We start from the raw sequence: 21,371 nt of genomic DNA on the forward strand, positions 1-21,371 counted from the left end.
TTTCCCCTTTCCCTTCCCCTTATTCTTTCCTGTGGTAAAACAAGCCCAGCTTGTTGCTTCCCATGGCCCAGTGCCAGAAGTGCTGATGGGAGGCAAGGTACTTCTCTGCACAGGGAGGGCTGAACTTTGCCTCTTCCTTTTTCCCCTTTTCATTAATAATGACCAAGGTCAAGGAGAGATATTGTGCCTAAGAGCTGTTGCATTTATTCACTGGGAAAAAAAACACAGCAAGTTAAAACTTGGGGCTCTCCTGCCACTGGGGAAAGTAGAGAGGAAAGCATAGAGCGACACAGGGTGACAGAGCTCCTGAATGCCTGCAGGTAGGTGAGAGCCTGTCTTATGCTGAGCTGCCAGTGGCCCCAGCCTGGGGAGTAGCTCCCTTGGCACAGCAGGGCTGCATGGTGTGCACCGTGGTGGGGCTGTGCTGCTGATGCCTGCTGTGCTTGCACACCCACTCTACCTGCCTCTTCCTATGTCCTGGCCATTCCTGCCTCTCCGCTGCTGACACAGTGCCCGAGTGCAGGGTGCGTTTGCTGCACCAGGAGTGGAAGGCAGTACCCAAGGAGAAATAGGAGCAAGCAGCTTCGAAGGGCTCAGGGTGGGCTCGGCACAGCTGATCAGGGTTAAACTCTAGAGCCAGACAATGCAAGCTGAGAACAGGGAGGTTAGGTTAGGGTTAGTGGCATCTGTGGCAGAGGAGCCTGTGGCCCACAGAACCATTACACAGCCCCTCATCACACTGAGGGTCTGCATGTCACCCCCAGCTGGTGGAGCAGTGGGTTCATGGACACACTGGAGCTGCCATGACCCTGCTGCTGCTCAGGATGTCCAGTCACCTCAAGGAGCCCAAACTCTTATGTCTCTCTAATGTTGGATCCCACTGAGCCTGCACCCCTCTGCTGCCCTCCAGCCATTTTCTTTGAGTTCTTATTTGGTGGCTGATTTGATCTTGTGTATGGCATATGGGCTTGACTCCTTGGGCATCCAGATCTCCTCCCCACCGTGGCCCTGGTGCTCCACTGCTCCCTCCATGGCTGCCGTCAGCTCAGGGCCGAAGATGCTGTCAGTGGCCCGGTAGGTGCGGGTGAGGCGGCGGAAGGAGGAGTCTGAGGAGCTGTCATCAGGGATGTCTTCATCCTGCTCATCCCGCAGCTTGGTCCTGCCCAGCTCTGAGCTGCTCCCCAGCTCTGGGTCTTTGAGAGCCTCCCCCACCTCCTGGATGAAGGTTGTTTTGGGGCTGATGATGCACAGCAGCAGCATGAGGCCTCCTGAGACTCCGCAAAGAAAGTAGAGGGCAACTTTCTCTGGGACACCTGAAGGGAAAAGGAAAGAAAGACACCAGGGTACAAACTGCTCTGCAGTCTGTGGGGTATCATTGCCTGCAAAGCCCCTCTGCCAGGCATAGGGGGTAAGAGGAGGGGAGCAGGGATGCTCTCACCACCCAGGCTGCAGAGACAGGACAGACCCTGCCCCAGTGATCATGGAAGTGTCATCTAGAGCCTCATCAGCTCCCACCAGTCCTGAAATGGGCCTTTCCCCAAAGGAAACCTCCACTGGGATGTGGGGTAGGCAGAGCAGGGGAAAGAATAATCCCTTGGGGGATTAAATGAGTAATTTCCTCTGGCAAGGGAAATTTTTGCCTGCAGAGAGGTGGTCTCCATCAGTGCCTGCAGACAGGGCAGGAAGGAAAAGACCCAGTGGGTAATCTGGCCTGTTGGAAGAGGAAGGTCCACAGGCAGGACAGTAGCCACACCATGACTCTTGATGCTGTGGGTCTTTGAGGCTCATTCCACCTCTGAGCTCCCACCCTACCTGTCCACCCCAAACTCAGCATGGGTGCTTGGTGCCCTGCTCCTTCGTGTGCCTGTTGGCCCTGCTGGAGAGGTTTGGGGTCTGGCTGCCTCTGAGATGAGCCCTGGGTTGAGCTGGGGCCATCCGGGATGTCAGTCACCCCCCAGGCTGTCTGTTTCCCCAGGTGCTTCATGAGACCCAGGGAGGGCACATACCCCAAAGGTGAGCAAAAGCTGCCAGAGAGCTAGTAAAAATCATGCGGTCTTCCTGGAGCCTGGAGAACCTGGGCCCTTTGTACCAGCCACCTGCAGTGACAAGGGGTGCAGGCTGAGGCACGAGGTGCTCTCAGTGCCCCGTGTCCCGGCTGCCTGCTCCTGCCTGTCCTTCCCCACACCACACTCCATCCTTCCTGCACGAGTGCTCTGCCGTCCACAGGGATGACCCTGTGTGTCTTCCTCTCCCCTGCTCCCAGCAGATGCCACCTCCATCCCCTCAGAATGGGCACTGACCGAGGGATGGTTTCCACCATGGGACAGGGATGCTAGGCTGGTACCAGGGATGCAGACAAACCATGGAAGGGCTGGTTCACCCGAGCACAGACATGGTGCCGCACTGCTTGTGGTGTAACCTTCCTCCCCCCACGTTACCGTGTACATAGTCCGAGAGCAGGAAGGGGTCCGAGGTGTCAGGGCCCACCTCCTCCAGCAGCTGCTTGGGCACTGCAAGGAGAGCACACAGCAAGCATCATCACCTTGCTCCTGCCCTGCAGCCCCTGCCTCCCTGGGGAGCCCCATGCCCCTGCCTGCCTGGCATGGGGTAGGCAGAGCAGACACTCCTCCAGTGGCCCCTGTGCTCCTGGCTGCGTGGGGAGCTCTCACCACAGGTGTAAGAGACTCGCAGCTGCTTCTTCATGCCGGGGAGGCACGGGTCCCCGAAGGTGGCCTTGTCAGCAGCCACGGTGCAGTTCCCCTTGCGGTGGCACTTCTTGGAGACCCTGCGCAGAGCATCTGGAGCCACACACTCTGCAGAGACATGAGGCATGGACCCATGGGCAGAGCTGCTGGCCCCTCCCTGCTGGGCATCAGCCAGCAGAGGCCAAGAGACACAGGTACAGCCTAGTGGTGGACTTGTGCCATACTCTCTGCATAATTCCTGCCCCATTTCTGTCTCAAACCATTCTGGCATACCTATATGGGGTTCTCCAGTGTTCAAAGCATCACATTCTGGTTTGCCCCGCAGGAATCGTCCATAACTTGCAGAATAAATGGCCAGGATGGATTTTGGTCGACACTGCAGCCTGAGCTTGTCATTCTCGCACACGGTCTTGACCCGATGGTTCCCTAAGGAGCGACATTGCTGAGTGCTCCGATGCATCCTGAATCACCTCTCTTAGGGCAAGGGAAGGGTTGAAATAGGGCTGCGAGGTGCAGGAGCAGCCCAGCTCTCCTTCCTGCCCCTTTCTGAGCAGCTGAGGTCAGGGAGAGCCCATGCAGTATCGCCCAGACCGTGCTCCACCTCACCTGGCCGGCACTTGTAGGAAGCGATGAGATACTTGTGTGTCCCAGGGCATGGGTCTGGCCCAAAGACCTGGCTGTGCACTGAGAACTGGCACCACTGCTGGTCCTGGCACTCAGCCAGCAGCTTCTGGAGGGCAGAGTGGAACAGGTGTGAGTTGGGTGAGAAGTGCTGAGGCTGTTCTCACCTCCCGTGCGTCAGTGCCATCCCCACGCTCAGGGAAGTGGCCTCTCCCCCCACAGAAGTGTCCCACAGCTGCTTCTGCCCACCCCTGATGCAGACATCCCAATTCCAGTGCCTGTTCCTGAACCAGTTCCCTCCCTGCACCCACAGTGAGCTGTGTGTCCTACACAGCTGCTACTACCTGTGCTGGCATCCCAGTACCGTACCATACCGTACCGTACCATACCGTACTGTACCGTACCATACCATACTGTACTGAACCGTACTGTACCATACCATACCATACCGTACAATACCATACTGTACCGTACCATACCATACCATACCGTACCATACTGTATCGTACCGTACCATACCGTACAGTACTGTACCATACCATACTGTACTGAACCGTACTGTACCATACCGTACCATACCATACCATACCATACTGTACCGTACCACACCATACCATACCGTACCGTACCATACTGTATCGTACCGTACCATACCGTACAGTACCGTACCATACCATACTGTACCATACCATACAGTACCGTACCGTACTGTACCAGACCATACCATACAGTACCATACCATATCATACCGTACTGTACCGTACCATACCATACTGTACTGTACCATACTGTACCGTACCGTACTGTACCGTACCGTACCGTACCGTACCGTACCATACCATACCATACTGTACCGTACCATACTGTACTGTACCATACTGTACCGTACCGTACCGTACCATACCATACCATACTGTACCGTACCATACTGTACTGTACCATACTGTACCGTACCGTACCGTACCATACCATACCATACTGTACCGTACCATGCCATGCCGTACTGTACCGTACCGTACCATACCATACCTACTGTACTGTACCGTACTGTGCCGTACCATACCGCACTGTACCGTACCATACCGTACCGTACCGTACCGTACCGTGCCGTACACGCGTCTCTAACCCCGTGCAGGCGCGCCCCCCGCGCTGGCGTCCCCGCGGTCCGTGCGATGTCCCCGCGCGGCCACAAGGTGGGGCCGAGGGCTCACGCACTGCCCGCTCGGACCCCGCCCGTGACCGGGGCGGCCGCGGCCCCTGTCCCCTCACCCGCCCGCGAGTGGCCGAGCCGGGCCCTCGGCTCTGGCCGGAGTCTCTGGGTAGCCGAGGACTCCCTGCCCCTCTGTTCCCCTCCTTGCCCCCACAAGTCCCACAGCAGCGGCTCCGCAGCGGAGCAGAGGCTGCCGGCAGAAGGGAGGGGTTTATTCCCTTGCTACCCCTTCGTGACTCGGGCCCGGGGATTCCAGCAGCCACAAGAGCCTCTTCTCATCTCTCATTCCCCTCCTCTGTCCTTGTCCCTCCCGCCCAGCTCGGGACTGAGCCTCCGCTTGGTCTTCACTGCCTGCCAGAACGGAAATTCACTAAGGAAACACAAGCATCCTCTCTTCCCAGTTGCTGCCTAAACAGAGCTGAGCCTTGGCAGCAGCTTTGCTCTCTTTGCTCTCTGCTCCAGACATCCCTGCTCCTTAAGCAGCAGCACGTATTCCAGCCCTGTGCCAGCATGGCCACCCCACCGTTCACCCCCAGTATGAACCTGAGCTACACAGACCTGCTCTCAGACCTGCCCTTCAGTTTCCAAGCACCTGTGCCAGGCCATACTCTCCATCCTGCAGAGAGGGCAGTCCTGACCTGTGTTTCCAGGGTGGCTCATGGGAGCAGCCTGGTGCTGTGCCAGCATGGTCTGGCTTGGTGCTTGCCGAGCTCCTGGAACATGCAGGATCCCAGAAGGGGATGTATGGTTGGAACAGGACCAGGCAGGAAAGCCCTGTGAGCTCCTAAGCAGGGCACTGGCTCTTTGCCTTTCCTTGTAGGCAGCTGCAGTCACTGGCTTTGCAGCAGGTTTGCCCCAGCCCTAGCAAGGAGCTGGAACAGGGTCTTAGAAAAGCAGCATATGAAACTGTGTCCCCATCGAGGGACCGAGGCATTAGCTTTGAGGAGGTTTCATCTCTTTTCTTCTGTCAGCCTCTGCTTTCCTACCCTTTCCCTGCACCAACTGCTGCCAGCAAACAGGCACCCCTCTGGTCTGCTGCACTAATCCAGTCCCGGTGCCTGCCAGCACAGATGGGTGCCACTTCTGGCTGGGGAAGAGCCAAGGTCTGTGCCAACCCCAGGGGATGCAGCCACAGGGGTGAGTGCAGCATCTCAGGGGGTCCTGTCTCACTTCATGAGCCCAACAGCCTGGCTACGGCACTGCCCCTCTCCCAGAAGCCAGCCCCAGATGCCAGGGCATTCTCTGAGCCTGTTGCTTCTTGTGGGATTGCTCCAAAAGCCATCTCAGGACACAGCAGTGCCTCCTGCCAGGTTCTACTCTGGAACGCTTAGCAGAACATCTCTTCCACCCTTAACTTCCAAAAATGGTCTAGGGAAAGGTTCCCACAGGGAATCCCAGATGACACAAAACTGTGAGGAACTGTTGACTCCCTTGAAGGCAGGGTAGTCCCACAGAGAGATCTCAAAAAGTTAGAGGACTGTGCAATCACCAACCACAGGAAATTCAACAAGGGAAAGTGCTGGATTCTGCACCTGGGAAGGAGCAACCTGGGGCGTATGGACTGGGTGTATGCTGCAGGTCCTGGTCAACAACCACCTGAATATGAATCAGCAGTGCCCTGGCAGCCAGGGGGGTCAACCTTGTCCTGGGGGGCATCAGGCTCAGCCAGGCCAGGGAGGGAATTGTACATCTCTGCTCTGCATGGGGCAGACTCACTTTGAATATTGTGTGTAGTTTTGGTCACCATAATATAAGAAAGATATGATACTATTAGAGAGCATCCAAAGGAGGGCAACAAATACTGTGAAGGGCCTTGAGGGGAAGCCTTATGAGGACTGGCTGAAGATACTTGGCCTATTCAGCCTGGAGGAGTCTGAGGGGGTCCTCATTTCAGTCGACAACTTCCTCATGAAGGGAGGAGAAGGAGCAAGCACTGATCTTTCCTCTGAGGTGACCAGTGACAGGACCCCAGGGAATGGGCTGAAGTTGTGTGAGGGCAGGTTTAGGCTGGATATTAGAAAAAGGTTCCTCTCGCAAAGGGTGGTTGGGAACAGGCTCCCCAGAGAAGTGGTCTCAGCACCAAACCTAACAGAGTTCAAGAAGTGTTTGTGATTCTTTGATTCTATTATTCTATAATCCTGATGCTGATGAAAACCACCTCAGAGCACGGGGAGGCTGCATTGCTGCAGCCCCCCAGCCCAAGCAGGCAGCTCAGCGATGTGGAGACAGAGGGTTGTGCAGCCTGGCCCCTGGGATCCCTCCCTTACCAGGTGGGCAGTGGCAGACGTGCATTCGGTGCTCTCCTGGGAGGCATTGTCGGGGCTGGGGCAAAGGTTGCTGCTGGGCACTCGACGCCCATAGAAGGCCCCGAGGATGCTGATGGTGGTTTTGCGAGGGCAGACGATGAGGAGCTGCTCTCCATCACAGGTGTGGGCTGTGTGGTTCCTCAGCACCTTGCGCAGGTACCCTGGAAGGGGAAAGCAGGGGTGGCATTGTCCAGAGGAGACACCAGGACCACAGCAGTGGTGGCACTTGGGCACCCAAGCGCTGGTGGCAGTGAGGATATCTTGAGATGAGGCACTTATGGGGTGAACAAGATCAGAGCAGAACAGCAGCAGAGAAGATGGGCTTGTAGCAAACCTTGCGTGCAGCATTGCTGCCAGGAGCCTGGGAAGCAGCACAGAACAGCTGAGCTGGTTAGCAACAGGAAAGGAAAGATGGAGGCAGTACAGCAAGTCAGGGAAGATGGAGAAATCCCATAAGGAGTTGTCAAGTGTTTAGAGAAAATCAGGCTTGTTATGGAGCCATGGTGGGGAGAGAACAAGAGTGAGCCAGAGATGGTCTCCCAGTGATGATCCCTGGAGTCAGGGTGAGGAGGATGCTCTCTGTCAAAAGTCTGTCACAAGTTGAGCCATGAGCCAATGAGAGAATGGTCCAGGGGCTGTTGCAAGCCCCCACAGCTGGCTGGGTCAGTATGGATGAGTTTGAGCCACAATGTCATCACTTGAGCCCAGCTGACCTCAGGTCTCTGCTGAAGAAGCCCAGTGTGTTACTGCAAGCTATTCCTGGCCCACAGCCCTTTCAATGGGAACTAGCCCTTCCCTCCTTGAATTCCCATCACAGAATGCTTGTTTCCTTCAATCCTGCCTAGTTCATGTCCCAAACTACTGTCCCTGTTGTTTTCCCTACAGGGGACAACAAAGTGGGACTGTCCTGTGCAGTCTCTCCAAGGGTTAACATGCAGCATTGGCTCCAGTTGGCACTGGCTGTGCTGGGTGGGCAAGGAGTCTGTTTTAGTAAGAGCTCTTCAAGCTGCCAGGTGCTCTGAGCAGGCACCAGTTGCTGGAGAAGACTGAGGAAGCAAGAAAAACTGACAAAATGTGATGTGCAGGCCCTGAACGAAGCACTTTGCATCTTTGAATAAAACAAAACCAAAGGGGAAGCATCATTTTGAGGCTTAGGAGACTGCAAGCAGGGCAACATGGGGCTTCTGAGCAGATCACAGACCCCAGACCCCAGCTCTGGGGTCTTTGGAGGAACTTGCACCTCAGCCCTAGGCTAGTGTTGGGGCCCAGGGCAGGACATGCACCCTGTTCCCCAAACCCCCATGTGTCAAACTCCCCCAAACCAAGACAAGAAGGTGGGAGCACTAGCTCCTCCACCCCCACCCCACAAACTAGTGCCAGGCTCAGCAGCACAAAGGGCCCCTTTCACTTTCAGTGCTGCAACTAACCCTTTGGTATCTGCAGTCAGCATCCCTCCCTGGGATGTCAGTGGGTGCAGCTGGGAGCTGCCTCCAGCCTGGAGTTAATCTCTCCCTTGGCATTATCCCTCACAAGCTGGGATGAGCAAGTGGGTGGCCACAGCATCCCAGAAGCAAGCCCTCGATTGCTTCTCTGCATGATGGAGGAAAGAGGGAAGGAGAGGTACAGGAGGGTAGATGGCAATCGACGAGGTCAAAGCTCCAGTGTGATGCAAATGGCACAGAGCTGGATCAGACCCTTGGAGTGCAGAGCTCATGAAGAGGGGACAGGACAAACCCTGTCCTGTCCCTCTCCTCTGGTTGCCCCCTATCACTGGATGCTGGGGCCTGTGAGGGGCACAGGACCCTGCCCAGGCTGCCAGCCCCCATCCCCTTCCTCTGCCTCCCCCGCAGCAGTCCCACACTCGCAGCACCAGCCCCGCACCTGGCAGCAGTCAGATGCTCCTGAAGGTTTCAGAGCCCACCCTGGCCTTGACCTCTGCCTAGCACTAACTCCAAACCCACCCACCTATACCCAACACTGCTGGATCTAGGGCTGCCTAAACTCCCTACTGCTGGGCAGCCTTGGATGCAGAGGGCTCAGACAAATCCTAGGGATGGCAGGGAAGTCAGGGGAGAAATATGAGAAGAAATGGTTTTCCCCAAATCCAGCCTTGAGGCAGCCATCCTGTTCTGCTGTCATGCTGGCTGCAGACACCAGCGGTTTGTATTTTAAAACTGAGGCTCAAACATTGCCCTGGGTGTAGAGGTTTCTCCATCACACTATTTTGGGCCAGTGAGCAGTTGTGAAGATTTTTTTTGGGTGGAGCCATGTCAAGGAGGCTGCAGGCAGACTTTGTGATTCGTGCCAGTAGAGCTGACTCAATCTCCGGTGCTGTGGTTTGTGCCGTTAGCTCTGCCCAGATGAAATCACATCCTCCTCACCACAGCCCACACTGGAGCATCAGGCTTTCACCCACCTAGGCTCGGCTGAGCAGATGGAAGGTGTGCGTGGCTGTTTTCAGATGCTCCCTGGGGAATGCCTGGTGCCCAGCCTGCCTGCACCTGTCCTGACTGTTCAAAGAGCTGGGACAGCAGGGATCCCAACTTCTGCCTTGTCTACACCAGTAAGGTTCACTGGCATAGCTCTGGGGAGAGCGTCTGACCCATGCTGTATCTTGTGACAGGGGACCCTGCAGCACCCCTACTCACGAGTGCTCTAGCTGGGGCACAGCCACCAGCTCCAGCTAGGAACCAGGTACAGCTTCAACGCAACTCTTCCCTCTCCTTCTCAGAGCAGGGAGGGCTGGCAGGGTAGCCCTGAGTGCTCCTTCAGCTCTACACACTGTCCAGCACCGAGGACAAGAGCATCGCGGCTGAGGGGATGCTCAGCAAAGCTCAGGGACTGGCTTGATGTTTGTTTCTTTGCATTTCTGCCTGCAAACTCCCCAAGAGAGCACAGCAGAACTGGGGAGCCACTCTCACGCACACCAGGGCTGTGGGATGTGTGCAGTGTGTTTTCAGAGAACAGCCCTGTGTGGAGATAAAGAAATCCCAGCATTTTGGGGAAACTCACTCTGGCCTGCCACGGTTTATACCTCACTTGTCCCTACCCCACCAAACTGCTGTCCCTTCGCCCTCCCATCACACCGGCGCTGTCCTCAGCATCCCCCTCCTCCCCGCCTTCACCCTGACTCACCGGACAGCTCCGGGCTGGCCTCCAGACGCACAGCGAAGCAGAGGAGGACCACGGTCAGTGCTGGCCGGAGCAGTGTGGCCATGGTAGAGCCGCCGTGTCCCCGGCGGCAGCTGGCACCAGCCGGGCCGCGGCGGCGGGCGGTGCCCGCGGGGCTGGCACTGCGCGGGGACAATGGCTCGCTTCTCTGCCCTGCCGAAGTCCCGAGGCTCGGCGGGCACATGTGCACTCACTCTCAGCCTGCTGCCCAGGGCCAGCGGCTGCTCGGGACAGCTGGGTCACTCTCGGCACAGGAACACTTTCTCCAGGGCACCCTGTTACGGGTGAGCCGTGCCTTGGCATCCCATTGCTGGCAAAGAAACTGGCAGCCCCTTCCCTCCGGCCTCTGTTCTCCCTGGACAGAGGAACAGGGCTTGACAAGGTTTCCAAAGTGCTCCCAGCTTTCTCCCAGACACGGTGAGACACAAATCCAGACAAATGTGTGCTGTAATCTCAATCTCGGCGAATGTCCGGCCATTCACTCTGTGAGGAGGAAGGGAAAGGCTCCTTGAACTGTCTCCCAGGCGGCTGTTCCTGCAGAAAAGACAAACACCCTGCACCCAACAGTGTGGGAAGGAACCTCTTGGCTGCCACGTTTCTGCCCCCCAGCCTCTGTGGGGCCAGGTACCGGGCATTCCGGCACCTTGTGAGGAGGGCACCGTGTCATACTGTGCCTCCCACCTGCAGGACTTAAATCCCTGCTTGCTGCTTCAGCTGGAGGGAAATGCCATGGACTGGAGCTGCTGGCTCTTCTCCCGGCTGAAATCAGCAGAGACAGCAGCAGCTGGCAGTGCCAGGAGCCAGCACAGCTCTCAGAGGCTCAGCATTGCCCAGGCAGGGGTAGCTGGGGAGGCTGTGGCACACCTCACCTGGGGTGCACTGCCAGAGCTGGGTGGCGGGTGTCGAGCCTGTGATGAGGGTAATGCCATGGCCCTGGGGGCACTTACAGTGCCATCAATACAAACCTCTTGATTATGGGAGTATGAGTCGGAGGGTTCTGTCCCATTGAGAACCCTGTCCCAGGGTTCCAAATTCTCCCAAAGTTTTGATGGGGCAGAAAAAACCCCCAGTGTTAGAACCACTCTGGGCTGTGTAGCAGGACCAGGGGAAACATCATTGCTGGGGAGTCTCCTCCAGGGGTCTGCAAAATAATTTCCTATCCTAATTGCCTTGAGAGAGATTGCTGTCTGATCAGGGGTTGATTATTTGGGAAGAGGTGGAGCTTATCTGAGCTGGGGGGGCGAGCTGAGTCAAGCATTGGGGATCCCCACTTTTTGCAATGGTACCAGCTATGTGGTCTAGGGGTGCAAGACAGGTCTTGCCTAAGAGTTAAGCCCGTGTGTGCTGGGAAGCTGTCTCTGCCCTCTCTGCAGCCATGGTGATCTGATTGCAAACAGTTCCCTCCCATCCTGGGGAGGAAAGCAAGCTGTTCATCCTTCCTGCAAAACAGCCCAGTTCCAGGAATGGGGCCCTGCTGAAGGTCAGCCCTGAAGACATCCCATCCCACCACCCTGCCAAGCACCACATAGCTGGGCAGCTGCCAGGGGCACTGTGGGGTTTCCCACTGCTCCCCGGCATGCTTCAGCATCTTTTATCTCCTGCCTTAGCTTAAGATTTTGCAATCGTTCCCACCCAAGGGCTATGTCCCACCTTCAAAAAGTCAGTGACATGTGCCCAGACTGCTCCACTCAGCTTCCCTGAGCACTCACCCTGTGCAGCCCAGCTCCTTGCAGCGAGGGGTGCTCAGACAAGCAGGGATCCCCCGAGGGTGGTGGGCTGGGAGAGGAGCTGTACCTTCCCTCCGGGTGGCTGCCTGTCATAATGCAGCCGCAGGAGGCACCGAAAAGGTCAGCCAGGTTCACCCCAAACTGATAAAGAAGCCCTGGGGCACTGGACACCAGCATGAGGGTGGGAGACTGGCAAAGGGCCAAGACTGGAGCAGCAGGAGGAGCAACAGGCAAGACACTTCCTCTATAAACCCCTGCTCCCAGCTGGGAAGAGCCAGCAGCAGTGCTGTGGACCAGAGTTGCTGGGGATGCCAGCCCACTGCTCGAGGCGCTGGAGGAGCACCTGGGTGGGTGCGATAGACTCTGAATGTGACCAGATAGACCCGTGCTGAGTCACGCCTCAGAGGCCCTGCAGCTTCCTCTCCTGGCGCACACCCATTGCTCCTCCCTTCTTCAAAAAGGAAGGAAAGTGTGAGCTCCGGCCCCTCTGTGGAGCAAGAGCAGCCAAGAGGCCCAAGGCAGCAGCCCTCTGAAAGCCTTCCTCCATCAGAGCTCTGCAGGGACAGACCGACTCAGCACAGAGCGTGCGGCCGGGGGTCTCTCCCCACAGCGCTGGAATGGACAGTGGGCAGCACGGCACCACCAAGGAGCCCGAGATCGAGCTGTTCGTCAAGGTGGGTCTCGGGGGGGCAGTGACTCTTTGGCTCACCCTCACCAAGATCCAGCTGGGTGCCGGTGTCTTCATGTTCTGTGAGGCTGGAGATGGGTACCAGTTTCAGTGTCGCTCGCCACGAGGGCTGGCTAAATGGTTGCCCGAACGGGGGGACCGCGCGGTGGTGTGGGGACCGTGGGGTGTCACACTCAGCAGCCTGAGAGATGCCCCGGTCTTGCACCCTGGAGAAGTGGCACTGCTGGCAGCAGCATGATGAAGGAGTGGGAACACACATGCCTCTCAAAAGCCAGATAAGACAAGCCCCAGCCTGGGAACAGCAAGCAGGAGGGCTGGCAGCAGCCACTTCAGCCTCTTCTGAGAGTAGGGTTATGAAACAAGCATGGATGGCTTGGGGAACTGCTGCCAGAGTCCACATGTGGGCGAGATGGGGCGGCATCACAGAGGGGTATTGGCTGGAAACACTTTCTGGTTTTTTCCCTGTTAAGCAATTTTCTGAACCCTTTCCTTGGCATATTTTAACACTCAAGTTCAAAATATGTGCAGTGGCTACGGGTGGTGCACAAAGAGAGGAGCCAAAGCTGGTGGCTGTTAAAGGTGTCTGCCCACAGCAATGCCAGGGGGGCCCCGGGACACACTGTCAAGTGACAGTGAGTAGGGGGCAATGCCTCTCTGTGCCACCTCATCAAGGTTTTAAGGGTGGTTTCTCTGTAGGACTCAGGCCCATGGGCTTCATTGCTCTCCTCCTGGGGCACTTTGGTGCCCAAAAGGACTGGGTCAGAGGCACTAGCTTCCCTGGCACAGGCACCCAGCAGTCCTAGGCACTGTGGTGCCTTTCTTGGGTAGTAGTTAGACATACTTGCTAGAAAGGACTATCTGAGCCTTCCCAGGAGACTTCTTTCTCATCCCCTTGCCAAAATTGTAGCCACAGCACTTCTAGATGGACATTGAGCTTTGCAGAGCTGGATTTGGACAAGTGTATTCCTGGTAAAAGGAGTCTGTCTTGAATTCTCTGCTTAACACTTTTCCTTGGGATGGCTGAAAAAGAAAACAACCCATGAGGTGACTGCAATGGCAGCAGCACATTCTAGGGGGTTTTCAGAGGGAAGTGAAACAGAAAACCAGCAGCATCGTCAGGACTTCCCCTGTGCTGTAATTCAGTGCGAAAAAACCGTCCTGGCTTGTCTGTTCACAGAAAAGTTGGTGCTGTGCCTCCCCGTCCTAGCACTCAGGACCCAGCTTTTCCAAAGACACAGTGGCTCTAGCTCCTGACAGGAACCTTCCTGTGCCTTCAGCACCTCCCCGGGCTGGGAACACCCCTGACACAGCTGTTGCTGTGGCCAGTGGCAGCTGTAAATCATGGGGAAAGCTGGTGCTCCCACAAGCGCCTGCTGGTACAGCATGGCATGGCATGGCATGGCATGGCATGGCATGGCATGGCACCCTGCCTAACTTTCACTTTGGCACATGCTGGAGTTACCATGGTGAGGATGGGCAGGTGCAGAGAAGTCCCGCTTTACCCTGAGGTTGGGGTGGCTGGTTCCCAAGGGGCTGGCAGTTTCTCACCCTGCCATGTCCCTGGCAAGAGCATCGTCTTGTCGGCTGGGAGGCTCTCCCTGCCTGGGTGGAGACTCCGCTTTGCAGCTCCACCAGGCATTTAGCTGCTTCCTGGCTCTCAGGGTGGTTGTAGAAGCTGTGGCAGGTCCCATGGGGACTGAATATTTAGCAGTACCCAAGCAGGCAAAGCTGTTCCCTCCTCCCACTGCATTTAAGGTTGTTTCACCATAGAGAAACCACAGGAACTGCTAAGTAGCTTTGGGGTTTCAATGCCCTATGCAGCCTAGTGATGCCTCAGAAAGTTGGGGCTAAAAGCCTGCAACCCTCCTAGAGATTCTGTGCCAGTCCACGCTGGGTTTCTCTATCATCTGAGGGCAAAAGATTGAGGAATGTCAGTCTGTGCCCTCCCCCGCCCAGTTCCTGCTGCAGCAGGAGGAGCAGCAGAGGCACTTTGGGGAAGGAAGTGATGAGCAATGACTCCCCCCACTCCATGCTGCTCTGCGTTTGCCAGCGAGGGAGGGCACATGGCTGCAAGTCTCCTCTGAGGGCTCCTGGCTCCCTGAGGCTCCCCCCCACGGCCAGTGGTTGCCAGCAAGGCCCTTCCAGAGCCTGATGGTCCCCCAGCATTGCCCGGGCACTGGTGGAGCTCCCCTCCAATTCCTCCAGATAAAGGTTTTGGCTCTGAGCATCCAGGTACAGGCCTGATTCTTCCTCCCTGCAGAGGCCGTTTTGATTTTATTTTCACTCTAGTCCAAAACTCCCCACTTCTCTATTTTTAAAAGATAAGGGGGAAGACCAGCCTGAGGAACTCAGAGACTGGAGCTACCAGACAAGCATGGAAAAACCTGAAGCAGGTGATGAGAGTCTGTGCCCAGAGCAGCCCGAGCTACAGGCACTCCTTCCTCACTGACCCCCCACCCCACCCCACCCCTGTCCCTTGGTGGCTCCACCAGAGCTGTGTGCTGCCATGCTCAGCACAAATTAAGCCCTCTCATTCCCAGCGTTGTGACAGGCCAGGGAAGTCAAAGAGAGTGCAGCTGGCAGGGAGAGCAGGGAGAAAAGCACTGGTCCTCATGCTAGGCAGCCACAAAAGCACTTGCTGGGCTGTTGATTCTGGAGATGCTCCAAAGCATGGCTGTAGTTTGGGTCATAGGTGGCAGGGGTGTTGGGGAGGGGGAGCAGAGATGCTCCTGCCCATGGGCAGCCCTCAAGGCTGTTCTCTGACTCTCCCCTCCAGCTCCTTCAAAGGAAGACTGAGACCCAGTTTCACTCCTTTCCAAAGAAGCCCTATTTGCTGTTAATGACACAGGACGTTCCTGAGCTGCAGCCCTTCTGGGAGTATTTGCTATTAATACACACTGACCAGCCTCATGTGTAGATTCAGCTTTACTGTTGGGCACAAACTAGGGAATCAACGGTTCTCAGTTCCCATTTCCTTCCTCAGATTTCATGATATAAAAAATACTTATTAAAAGTAGTTTTTGTTCCTCTGAAAGGACTAAAAGGTCTTGGCATGATGGAAAAACAGAACCCCTGCTCCAGCTTACTACCTGGAGTATTGGAAGGTTGTTTTGATCGTTTTACTCCCCCTTAAGGTGAGTTTGATGTCAGTGTTCTCCTGGAGAAGCCATGCACTCCAGATTCCATAGGTTTTTGGGCGTCTGTGGTGAATTGTAGCACCTACCTCCAGCCCAGGAGAACCAGGCACAGGTCTCTGTCTCCTCAGCCATCCTGTCTTTGGGTCCCAAAAGAGGTGTGAGCTCTGGAGCCATGTCCAGCTGCCCACCCTGGACCTTTTTGCTGCTACTTGACTCTGCCAGATCCTCTTAAATCTCATCACCCTCCTGCTTAGCCTCAGGACTCCAGCTCGCTATCAGATTTCAAAGCATAGCGCAGAGCTGTCCCACTACGGCTCGTGTGGCTCATGTCCCACCACACACTGCTCCAGGGGAGCAGCATCCTTCTGTAACAGGGCTGGCATAGCTGTGCTGCTCCTGCCTGCCAGGGCAGGGTGGCCATGAGCCGGAGAGCCACGGTTCACATGCAGCTGAGGAACCCGGTAATTCTCTTAAAGAAGCTGAGTTTCCTGTGAGCCATTTTACCTCTTACCACAGCACAACTTCTGTCTCACAGCAGCATCTCAGCCAGTTTTTGTGAAGGGGAGAACCCGCCATATCCTCTTACCAAACTCCTCATAAGGTGTTTCAGTCGTTTTTGCAAAGGATGTTTTCAGCTGCTACAGAGCAAGGAAATGTGCTTCACTCTGCCTGTGTCTGTGCTCATGCAGAGGGGCTGCAAAGGCTTCCTTCAGCAGCTGACAGTCGTGTCTGTTTCCTCCCAATGCTGTGTGGTATGCCAGCACAAATTCTCTTTGGCACAACCCTCCTGCGCCCAGCCTGGGGCAGGCTGCTGGGTGGTTCTTGGGCTGGGGACATCGTGCCTGGGTTCCTTAAACACACATGAGATGGGAGGCAGACACGACCAGCACATGAAAACAAATTGCTCTTTTCCTGGCAAACATGAGCTCATTTCCCTTCTCCCACTGTCTCCAGACTGGCCTCCTGGCCAAGCGGACCCTCCCTTCCTCCCCATCCATTAGCAGTCACTTTCTCTCCCTGCGTCCTTCTCCACTTCCTCCTGGCTTTATCGCACATTTCAGGGAAGGATCCGACCCTGCATCCCGAGTGTGCTCTCAGTGGCCCTCAGGGCCATGGCTCAGGGTGGGTCCTACAGCTGAGCCCCCGTGGAGCTGGGAGGGGCTCCCAGCAGTGTGCTGTACTCTTCAGGTCTGGACATCTTCAGGTCTGGGCATCCGGTCTGTGTAAGGGTTAAATCTTCATTTTTCTGCTTTCCTGGCAGGCTGGTCTGGATGGAGAAAACATTGGAAACTGCCCCTTCTGCCAGCGCCTCTTCATGGTGCTCTGGCTTAAAGGGGTCAAGTTCAACGTCACCACGGTGGACATGACCAGGTGAGGTGGCACTGAAGCCCCGGGCAGCGGTGGGGTGAAACACGCCCTGCTCAGCTCCCCTGTCAGCACTTCTTCCCCCTGCCTGCTCTGTAGCCTGTGTGTCACTGCACAGGAGCAATCGCTGCCCACAAACTGCCCACCTCACTTGGGTGGACTTGGGCCACCTGCCAATGCACATGGCCCAGGGACTCCCTGTCCTGCTGGATTTGAGGATGACTTGAAGGCACCACGGGGCAGATCCAGAGGCTGGAGGGCACTTGTCAGCTCCCTGAAGCCAGCAGAGCTGGGAATGTTCCTGGTCCTGTGCTAGCTCCTAGCCCCCAGCTCTGCCGTGGCCACTTTCCTTGGGGACTGGTGGAAGCAGATGTGCTACAGGCTCTGAACCAGCTTGTTTTCTCTGCTCCAGGAAACCTGAAGAGTTGAAAGATTTAGCACCAGGCACCAACCCACCCTTCTTGCTGTTCAACAAGGAGCTGAAAACAGACTTCATCAAGATTGAGGAGTTCCTGGAGCAGACCCTGGGCCCACCCACGTAACTGCAAACTCCCTCCTTCCCCATTTCGGGGCCTGTCACAGTGTTGTCCAGGGCTGGGCAGATTGGGGAACCGAGGCAGGGTGCCAGGAGGTGCCCCAGGGCAGCCCAGGCAGGCGGATGCCCCCCAGCCCCTGAGCCTGCTCTGCAGGACAGGCCCTTTGATGCCGAGGGGCTGGGTCCACTGGGGAGGGCATGGAGACAGCAGGAATGGAAAAGAGTGGGAGGAAATGCACCAGCCATTGCACCCCCACTCTAGGGGCAGAGGGGGAACATGGGGAGGTCCCTGCAGGGACCCTGGCACTGGTGGGTTTGCCACTGGCTGTGGCAGCTGGTGTTGAGGTAGAGGGGAATGTGAGACCCCTTTGCTTGTTTATATTCAGCGCACTCAGCTGAATGAAAGCAAATGCCCTTGCTTGACAGCAGCAATGCAGGTGACCCATGGGGTGGCTGGGGGGGTGGTCTTCCCTGAGCTCACTGGGGAGCCCCCCAAACCAGCCTTCCCCCTGCCCTGTGTGGCTGCAGGCCCCCCACTGCTTCAGAGGAAGCTCAAATGCATTTGTCACCTGCTTCCTTGAATGTGTCTGCCCTTGCAGCACACCCTGGAACATGTCAGCAACGGAAGACAGTTCCTGAGGAAGTCATGGGAGCTTCTGGCTTCCTGAGACCCCTCTGTGCCAATGTGCATCCTCTGGGCTGGGCCACAACTGCCTGAAGGCAGAGCTCTGCTCTGGGGTTCTGTTGCCACCAGTGTCCCCAAACTGCCCTGAGACTGTCTCCTGGCAAACACCATGGATAGAAGACACAGCTCACAGGGTGGCAGCTGCAGTAATTGACATCATCGTGATTCTCCCACAGCCAGATGAACATCCCCTGCATCCTCCAGCACCAGCACCAGCATCCTCCCCATTCCCATCCTGGGCTCTGTGGCCCAGGAACTGACACTGCTGTATCCCTGCTCCATCCCCTGCTCCATCCCTGCCTGCACTGACATAACTGTCTTTTTCAAGGTATCCACACCTGAGCCCCAAGTACAAGGAGTCCTTTGATGTGGGCAGTGACATCTTTGCCAAGTTCTCGGCATACATCAAGAACCCGCGCAAAGAAGCGAATATCAGTAAGGATTGCGGGTTGTTGGGCTCTAGTCCACCACGCTGCAGCATGAGAAATGCTTTTGCCTGCTGGCAAATCCTGCCATCAGGTTAAGGTTCCTGCTACCTGCCTCACTGAAGCCTGCTTGGGAAGTGCAGAGGGGAAGCATAAAGGCAGTTCTCTGCTCCCTGCACAGGGATAACAGCAGAGCATAGAGGGATGCTGTTGTAGTCCCCTGGGAACAGAGACTGGCCAGGGTCACTGCTGTGTCCCGAGGGTGTGGCCCTGAGGGCTTTTTCCCTCCCTGCAAAACCTGCGGGAGGCTCAGGCAGCCCAGCACAGCTTGCCTGGGAGTCCAGGGCACACACTCACTACTCTTGGTTTCCCACCCTCCCAGATTTTGAGAAGGCCCTGCTGCGGGAGTTTCACCGCCTGGATGTTTACCTGAACACTCCTCTCCCAGAGGAGATTGACCAGGATAGTGTGGAGGACATCACCATCTCCAAGAGGAAATTCCTGGATGGAGACCATCTGACTCTGGCCGATTGCAACCTCCTGCCCAAACTGCATATCATCAAGGTAAGGCCAGTGGGCCCCAGGGCCAGGGGAGGGAGGCACCTGCTCCAAGAGGAGTGGACGGGGAGTCCCCCTGCCAAAGCCAGAGAGTGAGTCTCCCCCAGGTCTCGGAAGTTTCAGCCTCCTCCTCCTTCCTTCTCCTCTAGATTGCAGCCAAAAAGTACCGTGACTTTGAGATCCCAGAGGACATGACGGGCGTCTGGCGGTACCTCAACAACGCCTATGCCTGTGATGAGTTCAATCACACCTGTCCTGCAGATGAGGAGATCGAGCACACATATGCCAGCGTGGCCAGGAAGATGACCTAGCCGTAGGGTGGGGTGGGGTGGCAGCATTGCCCTGGCTGAGCCCTCCAACTCTGCAGTCCTGACACAACCAAAACCAGCCGATGGAGAGACTGGAGAGGGTTTACAACATCGCTAGCTCCTGCCTTTCAGAAACAGCGCCTTGCTTCACAGCCCCTGCCGCTGCCTCCTCCTTCTGTGCTGCTGGCTGCAAGCCCTGGGCAGCAGCAGTGCTGACCGCGTGTACACACTGCTCCCATCTGGATGTAGCTGCATCCCTACTCCCCGAAAATGTTTCTCACAGCCTGTGACTATGTGTCATGGGAAAAGATGAGGACTAGCCTCCTGCAATAGCACTTTCTCATCAGGAGATGACACCCCCAAATGGCTAGGCCAGCCCAGCCTCCCCATTCCCATCTGTCAGCCCTGTGTGGTCCCAGCCATCCTGTGCTTGTTGTGGGATCCCAGTGCTTCCCCTGGGCTGGAGCTGTTTGTATTTGCCTGTTGCCAACCTGCTCAGCACCTGGGACTGGCATTTGGGCAGCCCTCTCTTCCAAGACATCAACTCCCTCTGAAGATATGGAAAGGCTTTGCCCTGGCAGCTCATCACAGTGAAAAATTGTGCTCACTGTCGAGGGCTGTGACATGGCTCTGACTCCCGACAGGACATGGGGGTAGGTGGGTGCTGGGGGTGATGCCTGGTGCCACAGTGCCAGGACCAGCTATGGGAGGAAACAAAGGGTCAGGGGACCTGCAAAGGGCCTGAGGATGAAGGGCTGAGGATCAGGGCATCCCTCCCACGACTGCCAGCACCCAGGGCCACGTGCTAGCTAGCTGCAGGGTCCCGTGTGGCTCCTCCCAGCTCAGAAGTCTCTGTGCCTTGCAGAACCCTGCAGAGGGTGCAGCCATGCTATAGCACCATACCCCCTAGTTCCCATCAACACTTCTGGCACCTGAGGCTGGCAGCAGCCACAGGGTAGGGCACACATTTAGTTTCCACACTGGAAAGCCCAGAAGAACAGACAGCAGCTGTTTGGCAAAATGCTGTGTCTGTGGAAAGGTGGGAGCAGTGCCCCTTGGCTCAGCATGCCTTCACGTCCTGTGTTGCTGACATGAGGCATCAAAGCTGCTCTGCACAGCCATGACATCCTGTGTTCCCCCTCTGACACTTCCAGCTCCCCCAGGACTCCCACCAGGCCTTGAGAATTCGGCCAGCCCTCCCTAAGCAGCCCCAGGGCAAATGGATACTGTACACTGGGCATGGGGGTCTGTGGGAGCTGAAGCGAGCAGAGCCTCCTCAGCCCTCCCTGCCACTGTCCTCTTTGCACTGAAGGTGTGTCCTGGCAAGCCTGCCTCCGACAGCGCTGGGTTTGGGGACTGGGTTTGTTACTAATGGGTTTTGGTTTGTTGGTTTTTGTATACTAAGAATAGCAATAAACTATATTTTATATGCATGTCTGGTGTGGTGTCAGCCAGGCACGGAGGCTGCTGTGGAGTGGCAGGGGCTTTCCTGCAGTGGAAGCTCCTCTGAGATTTAGCAGAAGTGAAGCTGTAGCCACAGTCTCTGCTGGCCTGGATCACTGGCTCAGAGTCAGCCCAACGTGTCCTCGTGCCTGGGGCTGTTCCTCCCTGGAGGCAGACCTGGCACTTCTTGCTGACCAGCATGAGGTCTGGCTTTTCAGAAGCTCTGCTCTTACTGTGGTGTGTTGTGTCAGTGGGAAGCGCTGTGGAAGGCTGGGCAGGTTAACCCTGGCTCCAGTGGGGTTTGGGGGTTGATCAGAAGAGAACATGAGGCCAAGGTTTGGACAAAAAAACATGGATCCATGCTCTCTTTTTGCATGATCTTCCTCCCTGAGGGCTACCACGTGTCTTCTGCTCCTTTCACATCTCATGGCAGCAAGAGGGTAGTGACAAAGCCTTTGGCATCTGGGCATCCCAAGCTGATTCTCAG

General features: G+C 56.4%; 2 protein-coding genes across 6 annotated transcripts; one reads left to right on the top strand and one right to left on the bottom strand.

The window, feature by feature from the left end:
- Positions 1 to 181: 181 nt before the first annotated feature.
- LOC119695050 (protein eva-1 homolog C-like) lies at positions 182 to 13,253 on the bottom strand. 5 transcript variants are annotated; one of them, XM_038122868.1, is made up of 9 exons: positions 12,450 to 13,253; positions 9,978 to 10,496; positions 6,804 to 7,003; positions 3,312 to 3,435; positions 2,979 to 3,131; positions 2,670 to 2,813; positions 2,439 to 2,510; positions 2,007 to 2,096; positions 182 to 1,313 (listed from the first exon to the last, which is right to left on the bottom strand). In XM_038122868.1, the coding sequence occupies exons 2-9, from the start codon at positions 10,195 to 10,197 to the stop codon at positions 928 to 930; spliced, it is 1,389 nt and encodes a 462-aa protein (XP_037978796.1). In that variant the 5' UTR covers positions 10,198 to 10,496; positions 12,450 to 13,253; the 3' UTR covers positions 182 to 927. The 5 variants fall into 5 exon arrangements, with proteins under 5 accessions (XP_037978796.1, XP_037978793.1, XP_037978795.1 ...); XM_038122865.1 differs by having other exon boundaries at positions 9,978 to 10,547; XM_038122867.1 differs by lacking the exon at positions 12,450 to 13,253 and adding an exon at positions 11,723 to 11,928.
- On the top strand, positions 12,123 to 20,874 carry CLIC2 (chloride intracellular channel 2). The gene is made up of 6 exons (XM_038122870.1): positions 12,123 to 12,414; positions 16,827 to 16,936; positions 17,343 to 17,468; positions 18,479 to 18,585; positions 18,958 to 19,139; positions 19,283 to 20,874. The coding sequence occupies exons 1-6, from the start codon at positions 12,358 to 12,360 to the stop codon at positions 19,442 to 19,444; spliced, it is 744 nt and encodes a 247-aa protein (XP_037978798.1). The 5' UTR covers positions 12,123 to 12,357; the 3' UTR covers positions 19,445 to 20,874.
- The last annotated feature ends 497 nt before the right edge of the window (positions 20,875 to 21,371 follow it).

This window comes from Motacilla alba, chromosome 4A (assembly GCF_015832195.1).
Source record: "Motacilla alba alba isolate MOTALB_02 chromosome 4A, Motacilla_alba_V1.0_pri, whole genome shotgun sequence".
Lineage (NCBI taxonomy): Eukaryota > Metazoa > Chordata > Aves > Passeriformes > Motacillidae > Motacilla > Motacilla alba.